The sequence below is a fragment of the Eumetopias jubatus genome, unplaced genomic scaffold (assembly GCF_037043125.1).
Source record: "Eumetopias jubatus isolate StellerSeaLion01/CBP00866 unplaced genomic scaffold, mEumJub1_p1.0 scaffold_1, whole genome shotgun sequence".
In the NCBI taxonomy this organism is placed as follows: Eukaryota; Metazoa; Chordata; class Mammalia; order Carnivora; family Otariidae; genus Eumetopias; species Eumetopias jubatus.
Genome location: NW_028274807.1, coordinates 65,538,626 through 65,557,997, shown reverse-complemented (window position 1 = coordinate 65,557,997; position 19,372 = coordinate 65,538,626). Strand labels below are relative to the sequence as shown.

Genomic DNA, 19,372 nt, shown 5'->3' with positions numbered 1-19,372 from the left:
AATGTTTTACCTGTAAAGTTGGTGTTCCTGATGATTTTCTCTGCTCCTTTCTAGTCTTTGTTGCTCTTGGTCTTTTTTTCCCTCACTCAAAGAGTCCCCCTTATTATTTCTTGCAGGGCTGGTTTAGTGTTCACGAACTCCTTTAGTTTTTTGCTTGTCTGGGAAACTCTTTATCTCTCCTATTCTGAATGACAGCCTTGCTGGATAAAGTATTCTTGGCTACATATTTTTCCCATTCAGCACACTGAATATATCCACTGATTTTGAAAAGTTAAAACAATTTTGTATTCCTGGGATGAATGCAAAGTGGTTGTATTCCTTTTTGTCTTCTCTTTGATTCCTTTTTTTTTTTTTTAGATTTTATTTATTTATTTGACAGAGAGAGACACAGCGAGAGAGGGAACACAAGCAGGGGGAGTGGGAGAGGGAGAAGCAAGCTTCCTGCCAAGCAGGGAGCCCGATGTGGGGCTCGATCCCAGGACCCTGGGATCATGACCTGAGCCGAAGGCAGATGCTTAACAACTGAGCCACCTAGGCGCCCCTTCTCTTTGATTCTTGATCAGACTTGCCAAAGATGCATCTGTTTTATCAGTATTTTTAAAAAGATTTATTTATTTTAGAGAGAGAGAGAGAGTACATGGGGGGAGGGGCAGCGGGAGAGGGATGGGAAGTAGACTCCCCACTGAGCATGGAGCCCGATACAGGGCTTGATCTCTTGACCCTGAGATCATGACCTAAGCTGAAACCAAGAGTTGGACACTTAACTGACTGAGTCACCCAGGTGCCCCAGTTTTATTAGTATTCTTACATAATTAAGTTTTGTTTTTGCTAATATACTATATGTTTCTTTTCTATTTCTTTTAATTTTTGCTCTCATTATTTTATATTAGAATTCTCTAGAGAAATAGAACCAATAGGATGTATCTATACAGAAAGAAATTCATTATAAGGAATTGGCTCATGGGATTACAAAGGCTATTTCCTGGATCTGCAGGACTAGCTGGCAAGCTGGAAACCCAGAAAACCAATAATGTAGTTCTAGTCTGAGTCTAAAGGCATAAGAACTAGAAGAATCAATGGTGTAATCCCAATCTGAAGGCCACCAGGCTCCAGATCCAGGAAGAGTTGATGTTTCAGTTCAAGCCCAGAGACAGGAAAAAGTTGAAGTCCCAATCAGCCTATCTTAACTTGAAAGAAGGTCAGCCTTTTTGTCCTATTCAGGCAACTGATTAGATGAGGCCCACCCACATTATGGAGAGCAATCTACTTTACTCAGTCTACTATTTAAATGTTAATCTCATCCAGAACATCCTCATAGAAACACCCAGAATAATATTTGAACAAATCTCTGGGCACTGCACAGTTCAGGTCATGTTAACACATAAAATTAACCATCACATCTTTATTATCTTTCTTCTAGTTTCTTTGAGTTTAGTTCAGTATTTTTCTATTTTTACACTAAGATCATTGATTTACAGCTTTCCTTCATTTAAAAAAAAATCTTAACAAAAGCTCTATACTTCCTTCTAAGCACAGCTTTAGCTACATTCCACAAGTTTTTGACATATCATAGTTCTATTGTAATTTAACTTAAAATATATTCTAACTTCGATACTGATTTCTTCTTTGACATAAGTTATGCAGAAGTGTAGTGCTTAATTACTAAGCATTTAGGAGATTTCCTACTTATATTTTATTAACAATCTTGCTAAATTCTCCCGGTTAGAGAATGTATTGAACATTATAATCCCAAGAAATTTATTGAAACAGGATTTATTGCTCAACAAATGTACAATTTTGGTAAATACACCATGTACACTAGAAAATAATGTATGGTATGCAGGTGTTGGGTGTAATGTACTATATATGTCAATTATGTTGGTTAATCATGTTCAGATTTTCTTTAACCTCACTAATTACTTCTTTATTTGCTTACTTTTGTTTCTTATGTTTGTGGTGGAATTAGAAAGTGGAACCTTTGGCAAATGATTTGATCTTAAAGGTGGAACGCTAAAGAAGAGGAGCAGTGCCCTTATGAAAGAGACTCTAGAAATCTCTCTTTCCCTTTTTACTGTGTGAAGACACTGTGAAGAAGGCCATCTAGAATCTGGACCCTCATTGGACAGCAAATCTGCTAGTGCCTTAATCTTACTCTTTCCAGCCTCAGAACTATGAGAAATAAATATTGTTTAAGCCATCCAGTCTATGGTATTTTTGTTATAGCAACCTGAACTAAGGCATCTACTTTGTCTGATATTACTATAGCTACATCAGTTTTTTGTTTATTTGTTTTTGCTTAGGGTATACATGCTATATCTTTTCCTATCCTTTTACATTCAACTTTTCTATAACCTTAAGATTAAAAATGTGTCTCTTGTAACAACATATCATTATTTTAACATAGTCTGAAAATTACTATCTTTGCCTATTTATTTACATTTAATATAACTGCTGTCATACTTTAGAGCATATCTACTTATTTTATATTTGCCTGATCTGTTTAATGTCATTTTTTTCCTTTTTTGTTTTCTTTTGGGTTAATAATTTTTTGTTATCTCAGTTCCCTATTAACTTATCCATTATACATATATTTATTATTCTTTATTACCCACATGAATATAAAATGTTTTTATGACTTATCAAACTGAAGCTATAAGGACCTTGGAACTTAGATTCAACAGATTTTACCCCCACTTTTGACTATTTTTAACTTAAATGTATATTATTTTTCAATGTATTATACTCCCAGAAGTAATTACTATTTTTATAAAATATTCCCTAGATTTACCCATAATTGTTCTTTATTCCTCCTACATCTCTGTTCTCTTATAATCAATTTCATTCCCATAGAGAATTATAGTTTTTTCATTAGAGCAGATTTGCTATTTATTATTGCAAATTATGTTAAGTTGCTATAATTTCATGATATGCTTTTTAAGGGTATTTTTGTAGAGCATAGAATTTTTTTCTGTAGGTGCTTTTCTCTGTCAGTACCTTGACATGATCACTCAATTGTCCTCATTTCCCATTTTTCTATTAATATGTCTGCTGTTAGTCTTTTTTTTTTCCTATACTCTGCTTTTAAGATTATTATCTTTGTCTTTGATATGCCTAGGTGAAATTTACTTTTGTTAAGCTTGCTTTGAGTCTGTAGTGTATCTTAGATTCTGGTATCTGTCATCAGTTTGAAAAATTATCATCCCTTCATTCTTCAAATATTGCTGCTGTCACATTCTCTTTTTTCTTCCTCCAAGACTCTAATTACATATATATTCCACATTTCATTATGTCCAAAATGCTCTTCATCCTTTTGGCTTACCATGCTTTCATTTGGATATTTTCTTCTGACCTATCTCTCAGGTCACTAATTCTCTCTTCATCTATTTATAACCAGTTATTTTGTTTTCTGTTATACTTTTCATTTTTCTGCTGAGACCACCATCATTTTTATTTATTAAACATTTCAATCACACTTATTTTAAAGTCCACATTTGGTAACTGCTATTTGAATTTCCTGTTGGTCTATCTCTACTATCTGTTCTCTTGGTTTCTGGTGAATTCTGATCATTTTATATACCATGTTTTTTTACTTTCAGTATAGAGGATAAGTATGGGAGAAATGTAGTGATAAATAAAGGCTCTGGGTGATGTTTTCTTCTCCCATAAAGAATTTATGATTTTATCAGTCAGCTAGATTAAGGCAGACCAACTTAATCCCAAAAAGGATTCAGATAATGTTAAGAAAAATTTCAGTTATTTAAAGGGCTAGTTTATTTCCAGTTCAACCTTATTTGTAGGGTATATCCCTTTGGAGCCACACTGAAAGCTTGGAGTGATTATCAGAGACTTTTATTTTTGGCTTGCCCTGAACTCCTTTTCTCATCCACACTACTCTTCTGTGCCCTAAAACTGCAGAAAATTCTGCTTAGCCTCTCAGCCAATAACTTTGTTTGGTTACTCAATATCTTAACATTCTTTTCAAATAGGAAAATCCCTAGAAAGGAAAATTGTGGCAAGTGTTTCTGGGTTTCTTTCTGTGGAATCAAAAGCTTACAAATCTTCACTGCCTTGGACACTCTCTGGTGCCCTCAAATAGATTTTCAAAAATATTTTGTCCAGATTTTGTAGTTCTCCCAGTGGGAGGACTGATCTGAAATAGGATAGTCTTCCATTGTCAAAAGTGGAAATACTGTGGATGTTGAACGGTATTCAAAGACATTTTCAGCATCAATGGAGATGATCATAATTTTTTTCTTTAGATCTGTTAATCACAAACTGTATTGATGGATTTTCTCATAGTATCTATCCTTGCAACCCTTGAATAAAACATCATTTATCAGCGTTTGTTTTTGAATATGCTTTTGGAGACTGTGTCCTATAGGATATTTTATTTAAGACTTTTCCATTGATATTAATAAATTCAATAAATCCATGTTTTCCTCTGTGAAAATTTTTTTCAGCCTTAGTTGTAACTTATAAAATAAAAACAATTTTAATATTTTCCTTTCTTAAACTACTCAGAGCGGGGGTTGGTAAACTTTTTCTCTAAAGGGACAGACAGTAAATATTTTACACTTTCCAGACTATACAATCTCAAAAAAACAAAAATAAAAACAACTTATTTACACTAATAGGAAATAGGCCAGATTAGTCCCACAGGCCACAGTGGCAACCCCTGCTTTAGAATAGTTGATGTAGCATTGTATCATAATAGTACTTAAAAATTTAGTAAAATTTCCCTGTAAAACTATTTGGGTCTGGTACTTTTATTTGTGCATAGTAATTAAATAACTTCTTCATTTTCTTAAACTTTCTGTCTCTATTGGTGTCAATGATGATAAATTTATTTCCCTGGGAAATTACCAATTTTACCTATGATTTTAAATGTATCTCCTAGAGTTGTGTAAAATAATTTAATTTGGATGTTTAAAAATTTCCTTAGTTTTAGTATATTTCTTCTTGTTTTGTGTGTCATTTGTGTAACTTTGTTTTCCCCTATTTTTCTTCATCAGGCCAGATAGTAGTTTGAATATTTTGTTTATGCTCTATGCAAAGAACCAGCATATTGATTAATTTAGAAGACAGCTTAAAAACAGGAAAACTCCCTAAGTTCCACTTTTATCTTTATACTTCCTTCCTGCTTCCTTTTGCTTTATTTTCTTGTTCTTTTTCTAGCTTTTTTGTTTCATATTGAATTTATTTAAATTTCTAACTTTTATTCACATTAAGTATTAAATACTATGTATTATTTTATAATTGTTTTAATTATATTTCATAGAAATTACATTTCATATTTCATATGTAGTATTACAATATTGTTAATTTTTATATATTCTTCAATTTTGGTTTGTATTTTCTATTTGAAAATTTTTATTTTCAAATTTATTTAATGAGAGTCTTTAAATTTCCAAGTGGAAAGGAATTTTTGCTTTCAGATTTTTTATTATTGTGTTTCACTCTCTATATGAAATGTACAATCAATTACATTGCTTGGGGATCAAGGATTTTTCTTCATCAGATCACTCAAGATCACCCCTAAGTGGAGATGTAATTGAGTAGTAGTCAGTGTCTAGCTAATACCAACCAATCATCTGACATGTGAGGCAAGCCTAAATTCTGTCCTCCATCAGTTGGTTTTAGGTATTCGACCCCCACCACATGAGACCATATATATGGGTTGAGTGAAAGGCATTGTTGCAACAGATGGAATTCTAGGACCTCCATTTATCTAATTATGCCTTTTAGACAACTGAAGGCTGATTTCCTGAATAAACCACTTCGACTATAAAATGGTTTGTCAGTTCCCTCACCCATTTGTATGACTCAATGAGTATTATAAAATCTAATTCATAATGGACAGCTCAGGTTACATTGTCATTGGTGTCCCATGGTTAGGTGTTCAATCTCTACAGGAGCTCATTAGCATACCAGGAGTTGCTTTGAAAATGGAGAATAGCTGTTGTGACTTCCTTATTGGGCTTTCCAACAGACCATTCTTATCTACCAGATACATTAAGCTCCATCAGATCTGCTAGATCATAGGCACCAAGTGATAAGGGGGTCTGCAAAGCAGCTTGGACTTAGTGAAGAGCCTTTTCATCTCTAGGTCCCACTTAAAACCAGCAGACTTTTTGGATAATCTTAAAAAATGATTTGAAACAGTAATTTTGAAGACATTGTATACTATTATCTAAATCCAAAACCATCAAATGATATGACACTTTCTTAGCAAAGAGAAGTACAAAAGCTTATGTTTTACCTTAGAGGAGATACCCCTGCATGCCCTAGACCATTAAACTTTCAAAATCATCACATATAAGACAACGTTCTAGATCTTTATGGAATCTTCTTCCCACCCTCTGACACGAATCTTGCTAGCTACAGAGGTACTTGCCCCTTTTTGCTCACCAGATCCAATTAGTATTATATAATAAAGAAAATGAACTAGTATCCTTTCTAAAGAATGTCAAGATAATCAAGTTTCCTTAGAACTATGACAGAATATAAAAAATAACAGTCCTGGGAAAAAATTATGAACTTATACTGCTTTCCCTTTCTATAAAAACAAGCTGCTTTTGATCTTCTCTGCTGATATAATGAGAAAAAAAGAGTTCACTAAATCATTGTTTATCAGGAGACAGCCTGATATTGATCTGCATCTCTAGAAGTATCAAGAGCAAAGCAGCTGTCATTGGGGCAATCACTTGGTTAATTTTACAGTGGTCTACCAACACCAAGATCAATCCATCTTGTTTTATGCAGAGCCCAGACAATGGAATTCAACAAGGATCTACTATTGCATCATTCAAGTCTAATTGTGCTAATCTCTGCAACTCCCCCAGAAATACATCCTGGCTTTTATTTATACTCATGGCAAGGAGAGACAAGTTTTAGGAGTTTCCATTTGTCTCTTCCAATTGTAATGGCTCTAATTCCAATGTCAGAAAACCAGTAAGAGAATTATGCCAGCTTCTGTGCATATCTATACAGATTATACAATTGTGGTGTAAAATAACTGGGTGAGTCTGAATACCCATTGGCCTCCTGTGAGATACACTTGGGTCAAAACATCATTTATCACCTAGTTACAAAGTTCCATATGCCATGACTCTAACTGGAGGATCACGCTTTTTGGATCTTTTGGTATTAATGACTGCTCCAACCCTATAGTTAGTACTAGAAAAGTAAACAGTTACTTCTGCAAATGACCACAGATGCTTCCATAACTACTATATGTACTTATGGAAGCACTTCAGGGTCCTTTCTCAGAGGCAACTGGCCTCTCCCTTTCTATCAGTGGGCTCTAGATCTGTGAGCTGGCTTCTATCTGGAAACCTGATGAAGTGCTGTGAATTTCCTCTTTGGTGGTCAATGTCAAGAGCTGATTTCTTTTCTGATTATGCAAATCAAACAACATTCACCTAATTTTGCTCCTAGAAACAGCATGATACATTAGCTATTACCATAGATTTCTGCATTGCCATCCAGGCTTACTGCTTGTTATGGTAATTATGTTCATATTGTCAGATGGCCGAATATTACCATCTGGCCTCTACCAATCCATGATATTTAATCCCCATAGATACTATGGAGCCTGGATCTCTGCCATCATCTGTTACTGTCAACAAAAGCCAAAAAAGGGACAACCCCTACCAAACTTCTCAAATATGCTTGTACTCATCTTTCCCGAGCACTCCTTATTAGGTTAAGTGAAGACAATGTCCTTAAGAACCCTCTAGGAGGTCAGGAGGTGAGATGCCGGGACAAATATAATATATCCATTTTAATGTTTTCATCTCCCTGTTTTCTGACCCCTTCTTTTATACTGTACCAAAAAATCCTAGCCTCTGTACTTTATTTACCATATACCTTTGTTGAGTCCATCTTCAAGGGGCCATCCCAACAAATGATTAGGACCAGATCCAGGTGTCCTTTCTCAGAGCATTGTCTCAAATCATGGTTGAGTGCCCCCATGTAAATGAACTCTCCTCTATGTAACCCGTATGATCAAACCCTTAAAAAACATTCTTAAACACTTGATGTACTGTTAGTATTATCCAGGTCCTAAATTCATTTGATGAGGAGAGGGTTTCTTCCTGGAGGAAAACTTACACTTATATTTTAGGCTGTGCTGAAATCTGAGATCTGATTCTGGTTATTGGCCTGATGGTAATGGAATTGAAGGTTGATCTTGTGAGGGTAAACAAACATCATCAGGCAAGAAAACTACCTCATTTCATTGGTCATTTACAGTCTTCTAGAAAAGGAGAAACCATTTTCTGGAAATAGTGCAAGAGGTACTTCTGCTGGCCAGGAAGTTTCAAGGAAATTGGAGAGGGTGGGTTTTATAATATTTTCAGGCTTATATACACAAATTTCTGTATCTCAGGTATAGTGGCTGAATAATGTCCCCACAGAGTCTCAAAATGTGCCCTTATTTGGAAATTGAGTCTTTACAGATGTAATTTGTTAAGAATTTTGAGATGAGGTGTGCCTGGCTGGCTCAGTCAGTGAAGCATGAGACTTCTGATCTCAGGGTTGTAAGTCTGAACCCCACGCTGGGTGGAGAGATTACTTAAAAATAAAATCTTAAAAAAATAAGAGATGAAATCATGCTTGATTTAGGGTAGGCCCTAAACCAATGACTGGGGTCCTTGTAAAAGAAGAGAGGACATAGAGACATAGAGAAGAAGGTCATGCGAAGTCTTGAGGGTCCTTTCTCAGAGGCAACTGGCCTCTCCCTTTCTATCAGTGGGCTCTAGATCTGTGAGCTGGCTTCTATCTGGAAACTTCCAGAGGAAGACTGGAGTTATGCTGCCACAAAACAAGGGACATTAGGAGCCACCAGAAGCTGGAAAAGGCAAGGAAGGAGTCTCTCCTGGAGCCCTGAGAGGGAGGATGGCCTGACCAAGATCTTGATTTTGGACTTCCAGCCTCCAAACAGAAATAATAAATTTCTCTTGTTTGAAGTCACCCAGTATTAGAATTTTGTTTTGGCCATGCTAGGAATTGAATATACCAGGAGTCAGGGTCACATTCTTTTCTTATCAGGGCTTTGACTTTTATCAAACTATGTATTTATCTCTTTATAAACAGGCCTATTTGTAGCACAGTCTGCCCTGGAGCTGCAGGAAGAGTTCCTTTAAAGCTTCCTTAAAGAGCCTCTGACATGCCTTAAATCAATAATTAACTGTTCTGAGTTAATCATATTATTTTCATACAGTCTCCAGTGACTTGGTAGGCAAAATAATGCCCACCAAAGATGTCTATGCCCTAATATAAATATATTAAATAATATAACATATTACCTTAAATGACAAAAAAAAAAGAAAAAAGACTTCTCAGTTGTAATTAAGATTTGTTGAGATGAGGAGAGTATCCTGGATTATCCCAGTAGGCCCAATCAAATCACATGAGTCCCTAAGAGTGGAGAACCTCTCCCAGCTATGGTTAAAAAGAGATGCTATGTTATCTTTAAAGATGGAGGAAGGGAGTTACAAACCTAGAAATGTGTACAGTTTATAAAAGCTGAAAAAGGCAAGAAAATAGATTCTCTTCTAGAGCTACCAGACAGGAGTGCAACCCTGTCAAAAATCTTGATTTTTAGCTCAGTCAGACCTGTATTGGACTTCTGGCCTACAAAACTGTAAGATAATACATTTGTGTTGTTTCAAACTACTAAATTTGTTATAATTTATATCAGAATAGAAAATAATACAAGTGGCATCAAAGGAAGCTGTTTTTTTCCATCATCATTAAAATCACCATTGTCCTTTATCAGTTAAACACCATAGTACTTGATCTCCAATTGTCTTACCTTTCCATCAGTCCCTTTCCCAATTAATCATAGGAGGTTATTTAAGTAATTGTGATGTCACTGCATGATAATACCACTTCACTTGGCACCTTCCATGGGTTCTTTAATTTTAAATAGGAGACAATTCAAGTCCAAAGTCCCATCCTGAGGGTCTACAATTTAGAACAGGAGTCAGCAAACTTTTTTTGTAAAGGGCTAGATAGTAAATATTTTAGGCTTTGCAGGCTTTATAGCTCTGTCACAACTGCTTGGCTTTGTTGTTGTAGTTAGAAAGCAGCCACAGACAGTATGTTAACGGTGAGCATGACTGTGTCCCAATAAACCGTTTCACAAAAACAGGCATCAAGCCAGATTTATGCCATTGGCTGTAGTTTCCAACCTCTCATCTAGAACAATTCTGATAACTATTATCTTAACCAAGGTTCTGTAGGAAACAGCCAGAGGCTAGGCTTAGGTGCTAATGTTTCACTGAGAAGTGCAATCTCAGGGCTGTAATAACAAAGGAAAAGTGAAGTAAAGCAAAGAAGTAAAAGTAAGATGATATATTACCACACTAATCACTATTTCATAGGGAAAAGCAAAAGAGGCACAGCCAATCACTTAACAGGTGTATCTGTTTGGCCTTGCTGGATGTCTCTAACAGCTTATGTGAAAAACCCATAATTCAGAATAGCCTAACCATAGGGAGGAAGGAAAGGAGAATTTTATTTCTTGTCAATATTGGTCAAGGTTTTCTCTATGGTAAATTAACACCCCCTCACTTCAGAGTTGTATCATTTGACCCCTTTGGGAGACACTGAGGAAGCCAGATCTCATGCCTTTATAGTATGGCACATTATCTGAACCCAGAATTAAAGGGTGGAGCTTAGACTTGGCATAGCCAGTCAACTTAAGGAAATAGTACTGGATGAAGCTGATTAATCCTGCCAAAACTGAGATGAAGCAAACAGTTAAGAATTTGGGAGACAAACAAGGCTGAGAGAATTCAACAAGATGTATACAATACTATGTCCAATATAGGTACCTCTCAGTACAAGAGCACCCTCTTCAATTTGATATACTTATGCACAGTTTCTTTAGTAAATGTTATCTTAGAGGATGGTCTATTTTCTAATTCCTTTATACTATGCTGTTTTACTATAAACTTTAACATAAGTAATTTGTTCCTTCTTTCACTTCACCACCAAACCTCCATGAAAATTTGTCTTTTCCAAGTTGAATTTATACCAGAAATGTAAAATTTTTTTAAAATGAGAAAATCCATTAACATTTCAACAAATTAACAAATTAAGGAATAGTCATTTGTAGTGTAAGTATCTGAGAGTCAGCTTTTTGGATTGTAATATAAGTGCCTGACATTAAGCTTTTGATTGCTGAGGCATCCTCTTCAGACATCCATCTTGAATAAATACATTGTCAGCTACATTATTAGATAAAAAGCCAGGCTGCCCCACCCATAAAGTTCCCCTTTGACAATCTGATTGACAGCTTACTTTTGCCTTCCCATACTTTAATTCTGCTCTAATGTTTTAAATTCACAAATAAAGTGAACATGTGAAACCCTAGGCACCCCACTCTCAACCCCAATAAAAGCAGAACCCCAGGTCCATGTACTCTATCTCACTCTTTCTCTACCCATGACTTCACTGAGTGGCCCCAAACATGTTGTGTACCCTCTAAGGCTTGTGAATAATAAACTTTGTTTTTCAAAGTTCCCTGATGGTTGTTGCTGAGGTGCATCTTGGCCATTATAAGAACCAAGAGGCTGGTCAAACCACAACACTGGCTCTGAAAAAGGGAAATGTCTGTGGGGACTGGCCTCAGGCCCAACTGAGCGTCCCTACATATTTCTAGACCATAGCATCATTATCAATAGGCTAAGATTAGCATAAAACATATCTCAATACATGCAGAAAAGTATTCAATAAAATTCAACACTATAATTTAAAACTCTTAGAATATTGGAAATAGGTGGAAACTTTTTAACTTCATTAAAGCATTCAACCAACAACCTGTAGCAAACATCTTAATGTTGAAATCTTGGGAGATATTTTGTTTGCAGTTGGAAATAAAAGAAAGTTCCTATTAAAACCATTTATATTCAACACTGCACTGGATTCCTATCCAACAAAACAAATATATATATAAAAATATATAAATTTAGAAAGGAAGAAACAAAATTTGTCTACATTTTCTATACTTTTATACATAGACTATTCCAGATAATCCAAGGACACCTTTTAAAAACAGAACATTTGGTGATGCAAGGAATACAAAATAACAAAATCAGTATTTTATACACTAAAATTAATTAAAATTAAAATTTAAGAAAATTAATTCACAGGAGCAATAAAAACTATAAAGTACTTAGAATTAAGCTAACAAAAGATATGTAAGAATTTTGTGCAAAAAGTTGCAAAGCTATATAGAAAAAGGTAAGAAAACCAAAGGAAATATATCATGTTTATAGATGGAACACTAGTATCTTTAATGAAGTAAATTTTTTCTAATCAATATGCCCAAGTTTCAAACAAAATTTCAGGAGGGATTTACATAGAACTTGATAAACTGATTCTAAAATGTATATAGTACTATAAATAATCAGAAAAAGCCATGATGGAGAAGGGAGAAGGGGCAGGCCTAACAGATAACAAGATATTTTCTGCAATTTTTATTAGTTATTTCTAATAAAATGTAGTAAAAGTACAATAGTAAATAAATATATCAATGCAACAGAGGAAAATGTCCAGAAAAAGACCCATCCAAATATGAGAACTGATATATGAGTGAGATGTTCTTATACATTACTGGTAACTGAAATGACTATTCAATAAATGAATTATTTATATGTAAAAATATAAATATCCCTTATCTCAAACCAACACAAAATAAATTTTATTTAGGTTAAAATCTAATTGTGAAATGGAAAGCCTTAAAACTGATATTTTTTAAAAAAAGGATTATATTTTACCTCAGGAAGAAATGATTTACTGAATAAGAAACAAAATGCAAGAATCAAATGAAAAGACTGATAAAGTTGAATAAAAAACTCCTATGTGTCAAAAGGCTATTGATGGAAAAACTAGTCTACAAGTAGTCAAATGATTTATTCAAGATTATATGCTAATAAGTAGTAGAGCCACAATTCAAACATAGTCTTCTGACTCTAATACTAATTTATTTTGCATTCCTTTTAATTTTTAATTACATAATTAACACATTATATTCTTTCATAAAAATTTGAACACAAAGAAAATAATACCTTTGATCACTTTCCCCAGTTCCAATTTCCAGTATCCTCCCCAGATTTGTACATATACTTTTAGGACTTTTTTCTTGGGTATTTGTATATATAATAAAAATACAAATGCATTTTCAAGTGGTTTTATAGTGTACTTATTGTTCTGCAACTTTTCTTTTAAAAATCATGGCTTAAAGAACTTTCCATATCAGTACAGCATTCTACAGTGTGAATATATTAGCACTCATTTATTCAATTTTCTATTAATTGAATTTTAGGCTGTTTTCAGTATTTTGCCCCTTGGTCATATAAATAGGATAGACATCTGAAATGAATTTTCTAAATCATAATGAATATATATTTTAAATGGTGATAATGCCAAATTGCTTATACTGGTATATATACCTACTACTACTGTATCTAGATATCCATTTCTCAATTATTAATATTTTCCATTCCTGATGTTATTAATATTTTTAATATTTTGCCAGTCTGATGTGGAAAATATGGGATAATGCATTTCCCTGGTAATTATTAGTGAGGCCATTTCCTCCTCTCAGCAGCCAACTCTGCTCTCTAGAGGTAAGAGGCAACCACATTTTCAACTCTTATAATTGTCTTTTCTAGTAGACCTACTCCTGTATTTCTAAATATGTTTATATTGCCATTTCTTGATGTATTAATTAGATGTTATCTATTGATTTCCTATTAAGAGAGATGAGGATTTAGTACAAGTTCCTATATATTTTGCATGTTTATTATTTGCCTACTATATATGTAAGCAAATATCTTGTCTGTCTCTTATCATGATTGTCTTATGGTATATTCCTTAAAGCTTTTAGGTTTTATGTCTTGCCCAAGGATGTCCCTACTTCACAGTAAAAACCCATTTCCTATAGTTTCTTCTAAAACATTCTGAGTTGTGGTTTTAACATTTTCTCCATCTGGAATTTATTTCTGTGAATGGTGTAAGGTAGATTACTCTTTTTTTCAAAATGGTTAGCCAATTGTTCAACACCATTTATTCAATAGTTTATTATGTCCTAAAACATCTTCTCTAAAATATCCAAAAATTGCATCAAATGTCTGAACCATTTCTGGAATATCCATTTAGATCTATTGGTCATTTTGTATCCCCTTGTTCCAATATCACAATGTACTACATTTCTTTTTACCGATAGCTAAATTATGGAAAGAACCCAAATGTCCATCGACTGGTGAATGAATAAAGATTACACACACACACACACACACACACACACACACACACACACACACACAATGGAATATTACTCAGCCAAGGAAAGAATGAGATCTTGCCATTTGCAATGACATGGATGAAACTAGAGAGTATTATAAGTGAAATGTCAGTCAGAGAAAGACAAATACTATATGATTTCACTCACATGTGGAATTTAAGAAACAAAACAGATGAACAGAGGGGGAAAAAAAAGAGAGGAACACCAGAAAACAGATTCTTAACTATAGAGAACAAACTAAGGGTTATTAGAAGGGAGGTGGGTGGGGAATGGGTTAAATGGGTGATGGGTACTAAGGAGGGCATTTGCTGTGATAAGTACTGGGTGTTGTATGTAAGTGATGAATTATTAAATACTATACCTGAAACTAATATTACACTGTTAACTGGAATTTAAATAAAAACTTGAAGAAAAAAATAATAAAATAAAAAATGTCTTAAAACATTTTCCTTTTTCAAAATTTATAGTTACTAATTTTATTTTTCTTTTTTTATATACAGCTTATATTACTTTCAGGTGTACAATATGTATAATTAAACAATTCTATACATTATTCAGTGCTCAAGATAAGTGTGTTCTTGATCCCATTTATCTATTTCACCCCTCTCCCTAACCTCCTCCTCTCTGGCAACAAGAGATTTGTTCTCTATAATCAAGAGTCTGGTTTTTTGCTTGTCTCTTTTTCTCTTTGTTCATTTGTTTTGTTTCTTAAATTCCACATATAAGTGAAACCATATGGTATCTGTCTTTCTCTTATTTCACCCTCCAGATCCATCCATATTGTTGCAAATGACAAGATCTCATTCTTTTTTTATGGATGGGCAATATTCCATTGTGTATATATACCACATCTTCTTTATCCAGTCATCTGTGGATGGAAACATGGGTTGCTACCATATATTGGCTATTGTAAATAATGCTGCAATAAACACAGGGGTGCATATATCTTTTCAAATGGGAGTTTTTGGTTTTTGGATAAATATCCAATAGTGTAATTACTAGATCATATGGTATTTCCATTTTTGATTTTTTGAGGAGCTTCTATACTGTTTTTCACAGGGGCTGTATCGATATGCATTCCCACCAACAGTTCATAAAGCTGGAGGCATCATAATCCCAGAATTCAAGATACACTATGAAGCTGTAGTAAAACAGTATGATACTGGCACAAGAACAGACACATAGATCAATAAACAGAATAGAGTCCAGAAATAAACCCATGTTTACATGGTCAATTAATCTATGATAAAGGAGGCAATAATACACAGTGGTGAAAAGACAGTCTCTTCAACAAATGGTGCTGGGAAAACTAATTTGCCTGTCATCCTTGCCCGGGGGCCATGCTAATTTTCTCTGTGTCATTCCAATTTTAGTATATGTGCTGCCAAAGCAAGTGCTGGGAAAACTAAATGGCTACATGCAAAAGAATGAAACTGGACCACTTTCTTACACTATACACAAAAATAAACTCAAAATGGACTAAAGACCTAAATGTTGAGACCTGAAACCATAAAACTCTTAGAAGAAAACAGTCAGTAATTTCTTTGACATCAGCTGTAGAAATATGTTTCTAGATATGTCTCTTCAGGCAAGGAAAACAAAAGCAAAATTAAGCTATTGATACTACACAAAAATAAAAAGCTTTTGTACAAAGGCACCTGGGTGGCTCAGTCCATTAAAGTTTCCTTCAGCTGAGGTCATGATCTCATGGGTCTTGGGATCCAGCCAGGGTGGGGCTCTGCACTCATTGGTGAGTCTGCTTAAAAGATTCTCTCCCTCCGCCCCTCCTTCCCACTCACACTCATGTTCCCTCTCTCTAAAATAAATAAGTAAATCCTTTTTTTTTTTTAAAGATTTTATTTATTTGAGAGAGAGAAACAGAGAGCTCGAGCAGGGAGAGGTAGAGGGAGAAGCAGACTCCCCCCTGAGCAGGGAGCCTGACGACATGGGGCTCCATCCCAGGATCCTGGGATTATGACCTGAGCGGAAGGCAGATGCTTAACAGACTGAGCCACCCAGGCACCCCATAAATAAATAAATCTTAAAAAAAAAAAGCTTTTGTAAGGTGAAGAAAAACATTAACAAAACAAAAAGGCTACCTGCTGAAGATATTTGCAAATGATATATCCAATAATGGGTTAATATCCAAAATATATTAAGAACTGATACACCACCAAAAAAACCCCACAAATAATCCAATTTAAAAATGGGCAGAAGACATGAATAGATATTTTTTCCAAAGAAGACATACAGATGAAACACACATGAAAAGATGCTCAACATCACTCATAATCAGGGAAATGCAAATCAAAACCACAATGAGATGTCACATTACACCTGTCAAAATGGTTAAAATAAAAAACACAAGAAACAACAAGCATTGGTGAGGATGTGGAGAAAACATTTTCTTCTTCTTAAGAATTTTATTTTTTTAAAGATTTTATTTATTTATTCATGAAAGACAGAGAGAGAGAGACATAGAGGCAGAGAGAGAAGCAGCTCTCCAAGGAGTAGGAAGCCCGATTCTGGACCTGATCCCAGGACTCTGGGATCATGACCTGAGCCAAAGGCAGATGCTTAACTGAGCCACCCAGGTGCCCTTTTCTTAAGAATTTTAGAAATATTTCTTTAAAAATAAGTAAATTCTGATGACACCTGATTGGAATAACACTGTATTTATGGATCAATTTGAAGAAATCCAGTTTTCTTTCTATTACCATTAGGCAGACTTGACTTTCAGGCTCAATATTTATTAGGCAAATTCAGTTTTTATCATTTAAAAATAAAGAAGCAAACCTATACTAACTAATTTACTCAGGTGTTTTCTATGGTACTTAGCTAAAAAATAAATTCTTGAAGAGGCCATATTTATGATGAAAGTGATACTTTAGATCTTTTAATATTATCAACTTTGTTTCCTTATCATCAAAAGAAAAATGAATAAGGATTATTTCTGTAACCTCAGAACATTTTCTATATAATTACCTATTTATAAAATCAAAATTGGCTAATTTATGATTATTTAGTATTGGCCGTTTATCATTACCAAAACTGAATAGCAGAAGCCAATGATTAATGATATTGATAAACATACTGTTAAGTTCCAGCATAGAATATTTGAAAATTCAAGTTGTTCCACATATTCCATAACTTCCTCAAAATTCTAGAATTAAATACCAACTTTAGCTCTAGGTAAAAATAAAGACTTAATTTGGGACCATTATTAGTGTGAATAATTCATTTATTCATTATTTGCTCATTCATTCATTCAACATTATAATTTTAGAAAACAATGAATGCTCTGAACTGTGCTACAAGTTAGGTACAAAATAATAGTAAGAAACACCTTCATTCAAGAATGAGGAAAATAAATGCAAGAATAATGGTATTTGTAATACTCACTTTCCCTTCGTCTCTTGGGCTATCACTTAAATGTACAACTGGACCTGGATGAGTCTTTGTGGATCTGTTAAATCAATTCAAAATAGTAATTAAAAAATAGTAATTAAAAAATAAAAATTAAAACACCTTACCATTACAGACTGGAACAAAGAAGTTACTCTGGAATACACTCCCAATATTCTCAGGTTTAAACATAGATTCATTTGAGTTTTGGTTGTTTTTCTTTAAGACTACTTTTCTTTCTCTTATTAACTCTATTAAAGGAGGTGTAATTTTTTTTTTTAAATCAGGTTTAAGAGCATAGATCCACATAACAACAGGATTCTTCATTTCTATAGCATAAAAATTATATACTTGGGAGACAATATTAATAATGAAAGTGATGCTTTAGATCTTTCATGTTATCAACTTTATTTCTTCATTATCAAAGAAAAATAATGAATAGTCAAGATGAATTATGTCTTTTCATCAAATTATGAATTTATGAATTGGTATTTATATGTTTGTTGCCAGATCTAAGCCTCTGAAAATTTGAAATTGAACTTATACAGACAAAGAAAACTTACACGGCCACAAAGCTAATGCTATAAGGCTGTTTCAGCCAAATTGCAAAGTACATAACTGACTTACAACTTCCTTTGACATAAAACCTCTGATTTTGCTCCTAAGAAAAGTATAATAGCTCCTTTGATTTACAAAGAAATTCTGTCTAGTGATAGCCAGCTTACAGAAAACTGACAAACTGGGGAAACCTAGTTTGCTGGTTATGTCTCATTTATTTGGTTATCCAGGGTACTCAATAACAGCTAACTATGTGTCTAAGTGCATATTATTAAAAAGACCTGTGCTCTGTAAATCTGACTTTAAAAATATTCTACTCTGTTATCTGGCATGTTTCTTTTATATTTCCTACTTTGACATATCATTGTTGAATATGATTATGTCATGTTTAAATACAATATGACCTGATATGACTATAGATTTATTATTGCTCATTTTCTACATCTTTTCTTCAACAGTCTAATTATGCCAGATTAATCCTATTATGATTATATTGACATAGTTTTAATTTATTTCTTTTTTAAATATAATTTATTTCTTATGCATACATGAAAACCATCAAAGATTCTTCACAAAATAGTAAAGAAGAATAAATTTTAAAACTTTCTGGGATCAGATAAAAGTGACAAATTAACTCCAGGTTTCCCAGATACTGACTCCCCACCGTGACTCAGAGGAATAAATACAGACTTATTAGATATTTTGTTATCGGTTTTATCCTAAATTTTCTTATCTAAAAATGGAGATAGTAGTACTGATCTTACTGAGTAATTACAAGGATTAGAATATTCATATATAGCACCTAATATAATGCCAAAACATAGTAAGTACTCAATGCATAGTATGTATTATGACTGTTGTAATCACTGGAATAATTGGAAAGTAGAGTTATTATCTGCATTCTAAATGCAATGTTTTATTAGAGTAAGGTGCCTCTCATAGGGAACAGTGTCCTTCAATTATCCTTTGAAAACTAATAATATCCAATAACCTACAAATTCCTGTTTCTTGGGTATGATTAGAACAACAAATACCAAAGTGTACTCCATGATAAACTAATGAATATATAAGGTATTCCACATAAAGAGTGTT

The 19,372-nt window shown here is 33.8% G+C and overlaps 1 protein-coding gene and 1 non-coding gene across 5 annotated transcripts in view; both read right to left on the bottom strand.

Annotated features, from left to right (window-relative positions):
- STXBP5L (syntaxin binding protein 5L) overlaps positions 1-19,372 on the bottom strand; it is a 402,589-nt gene that overhangs the window by 206,675 nt on the left and 176,542 nt on the right. For all 4 annotated transcript variants that reach the window (XM_088028262.1, XM_088028202.1, XM_028110658.2 and 1 more), the window contains exon 6: positions 17,720-17,783. In XM_088028262.1, coding sequence (XP_087884388.1) covers positions 17,720-17,783 — 64 coding nt within the window. The remainder of the gene's footprint in view (positions 1-17,719; positions 17,784-19,372) is intronic.
- LOC114214847 (U6 spliceosomal RNA) lies at positions 15,608-15,710 on the bottom strand. The gene has a single exon (XR_003610491.1). It is a non-coding gene; the product is annotated as a U6 spliceosomal RNA (small nuclear RNA).